Source organism: Lonchura striata, chromosome 32 (assembly GCF_050655825.1).
Source record: "Lonchura striata isolate lonStrDom1 chromosome 32, ASM5065582v1, whole genome shotgun sequence".
Taxonomy (NCBI): Eukaryota; Metazoa; Chordata; class Aves; order Passeriformes; family Estrildidae; genus Lonchura; species Lonchura striata.
Window position 1 is genome coordinate 5,168,179 of NC_140734.1, and position 2,812 is coordinate 5,170,990.

Here is a 2,812-nt window from a genome sequence, read left to right on the forward strand (position 1 = left end):
ATGCCCAAATCTGGGAGCATTTCCCCGGCTGTGGACTCATCTGCAAATCTGCTGTGGAGCCTGGCTTTGGAGAAGGTGCCAAAAGTTCATCATCTTCAGCTGCCAGTGTCCAAGTTGAGGAAGAGGTTGTCATCCTTGATGTTGTCCTCGCTGTCTCCAGCAGCCCCACCTGGTACAGCTTCTCCAGGGGCTCCTTCTCCTTCCCTGGGGGTCAAGACCAGGCTGTCAGGGCTCTGCCCAGGGCCCCAGCTGTCAGGCAACTGGGACAAGCAAAACCACCTTGGATGGCAGCCACCAGTGCTGGGCAGAGCAGCTCCGCTCCAGCACAAGGGCTGCATACTCCCACCCAACAACCCCAGTGCATTGATACAGGCAGGGAAAAAAGTCTGGGTTTCCTTGCTTCTGATTGCCAGGGCATGTGTGGAGCTGTAACTTACCAGGGCCCTGCAGCAAAGTGTGCATGAGGCTCTCTCCCTTCATCTATGACAGGTGACTATCCTGTATCCAAGGTTCACAGAACAGGTCTTCTAAGGAAGGTCTGTCCAAGAAGTGCATGGATAAACACCACCTGATAAGTTCTTGGCACGCTGGGCAGAAAAACCAGAAACCACCAGTCAGCTAGAGAAGGCTCCTGTCTGCTTTGCCCCACTCTTCCCATGCCCAGGCTATGCTGCTTCTGTGCTCCCAGCTGGGCTTAACTTTCCCATCAATTCCCTGTTGTGGAGGAGAGCAGGAGAGCAGGACATGTGCCACCTCCTCAGCGGCTGCCAGAGCGAGATGCTCACGAGCCCGCTGCTGTCTCCCAGCACTGGTATTCCCCCGTGGCCAGAGATGAGGATCCACCTGGAGAGAGCCGCTGTGGCAGTGAGAGCTGATGGTCCCAGCTGATCTTCCGGCCCCTCCTGAAAGGGTGCTGCCCGCAGACCATCTGGTGCAGCAGGATGCCCAGGGACCAGATCGTTGCTGCCTCGCCATGGTACCAGCCCAAGCGGGTCCATTCCGGGGGGCTGTATGACAGTGTTCCTGTGGAATAGAGATGGAGTTCATCAGGGGGATGCTGCTGCTTCCAGAGCCTGGCCCCAGCATCCCTGGGCATGCAGGGGCTGCCCCAATGACACACGGGGTGACTGCTGCACTCTCGCCAATACTTGGGACTTGTGTACAAACTCAGGGCTGGACAAGAAGCCACTGGTTTTGGAAGAGGGCAGCAGAAGCCCCAGCAAGGCCTGACCATGACATGTAAAGCAAAAACCCACTCAGGGGTGGGGGAAAAAACAGGTCCTTATCCTCCCTGCCTGCAGTGCCCCAAAGATATTATGAAGGCAATATTTTATGTTTTCATAAAATATTATGGAAACAAGGTGAGTGGAGCAGTCCAAGCCCTTCCTCTCACCTGCACACCAAACTGGCTGGTGCACTGGTCCTGGCCCCCTCCTCTGCTACCCCCACCCACGGGTGCTTTTGTCAGTCTGGCTGCTGCTGCTCCAACCCCAGCCCCAGGCAGAGTGGTGGATGAAGGCTGCCAGCAGGGCTGGAAGATGCCTCCCCACCCAGCCCCACTCAAAAGCAGCTCAGGTAAAGACTCAGTACTCTGACTGGCAGCAAAAGGGATAATCCCCACTGCCACACCCAGCTTGGCCTGTGAGATGTTGGGCCATGAGATGGTGGGACCAGGAGCACACCCCTGCCCGGGCTCACCTGCAAAGTCAGTGTAGGCTGTGTCCTGCAGGTAGGTGCCACAGCCAAAGTCGATCAATTTTGCCTGGCCAGTGGCCAGGTCAACCAGGATGTTCTCTGGTTTTATATCACGGTGCAGGACCCCGCGGCTGGTGCAGTGCCGCACGGCCTCCAGCACCTGGCGGAACAGCTCCCGTGCCACCTCTTCACACAGGAACCTCCGTGCCCGAATGAAATGCAGGAGGTCCTGAGACCGCTCTGGCCGCTCCAGCACCATCACGATGCTGTTGGGGAGCTCAAACCACTCCAGCAGCTGGACCACACCAGGGAAGCCGGTGGACACCTTGTCCAGCAGGACGATCTCCAGGGGTGCGCTGGTGCCGTCGGGCTGCGGGAGGACCACGGTGCCACCAGTGGGACTGATGTCGTGCCAGGGCAGGGGAACCCCTCAGCCAGCCCGGGATGCTCTGCGCCCTGCGCTGGCCCCACGCCCGCTCCCCATCGAGGCGTCCTGGTGGCTTCCCCCATGCCGGGCCTCGCCTCATCCCCGCCCGGCACGGCCCGGCTGTTCCCGCTGGCCCCGCTCACTCACCAGCTCGCCCCAGCGCCGGACGCGGTTCCGTGGCACCCTTTTGATGGCCACCTGCAAGCCAAAGGCAGCAGCGGGCTGAGCTCGCCGCCCGCCCTGCCGAGCCCCATCCTCCTGCTTCCCTCTCCTCCTCCTCCGCCTCCTCCTCTTCCTCCTCCACCATCCTTCTCCTCCTCTCCCTCCTTCCTTCTCCTTCTTCTCTCCCTCCTTCCTTCTCCTCCTGCTCTGCCTCCTCTTTCCTCCTCCTCCTTCACTTCCTCCTCCATCCTCCTCCTCCTCCTCTCCCTCCTTCCCACTCCTCCTCCTCCTCTCCCTTCTTCCCACTTCTCCTCCTCTCCCTCCTTCCTCCTGCTCCTTCTCTTCCTTCTCCTCCTTCTCCTTCCTCCTCCTCCTCCTCCTCCTCCTCCATGCCCGCCGCCGGCCCCGCCGCTCACCGGGGCGCCGTCCGAGAGCCGCGTGGCTGCGAACACTCTGCCGAAGCCGCCGCGCCCCAGCAGCGAACCCACTCGGTACCGCTCCTGCAGGGCCTCCTGCGCCTTCCCTGCG

General features: G+C 60.7%; 1 protein-coding gene across 1 annotated transcript; it reads right to left on the reverse strand.

Annotated features, from left to right (window-relative positions):
- Positions 1 to 480: 480 nt before the first annotated feature.
- Positions 481 to 2,205, reverse strand: LOC144247832 (serine/threonine-protein kinase pim-1-like). The gene is made up of 4 exons (XM_077789489.2): positions 2,167 to 2,205; positions 1,699 to 2,065; positions 844 to 1,023; positions 481 to 587 (listed from the first exon to the last, which is right to left on the reverse strand). The coding sequence occupies exons 1-4, from the start codon at positions 2,203 to 2,205 to the stop codon at positions 481 to 483; spliced, it is 693 nt and encodes a 230-aa protein (XP_077645615.2).
- Between the last annotated feature and the right edge of the window lie 607 nt (positions 2,206 to 2,812).

What these genes read in the sequence shown, in the direction of transcription:
- LOC144247832 (XM_077789489.2), bottom strand. Translation starts at nt 2,205, where the DNA reads ATGGGGGAAGCCACCAGGACGCCTCGATGGGGAGCGGGC. An exon ending in CGCCTCGATGGGGAGCGGGC is followed by an intron (nt 2,066 to 2,166) that starts GTGGGGCCAGCG and finishes GTCCTCCCGCAG; the next exon opens with CCCGACGGCACCAGCGCACC. An exon ending in AGCCTACACTGACTTTGCAG is followed by an intron (nt 1,024 to 1,698) that starts GTGAGCCCGGGC and finishes TCTATTCCACAG; the next exon opens with GAACACTGTCATACAGCCCC.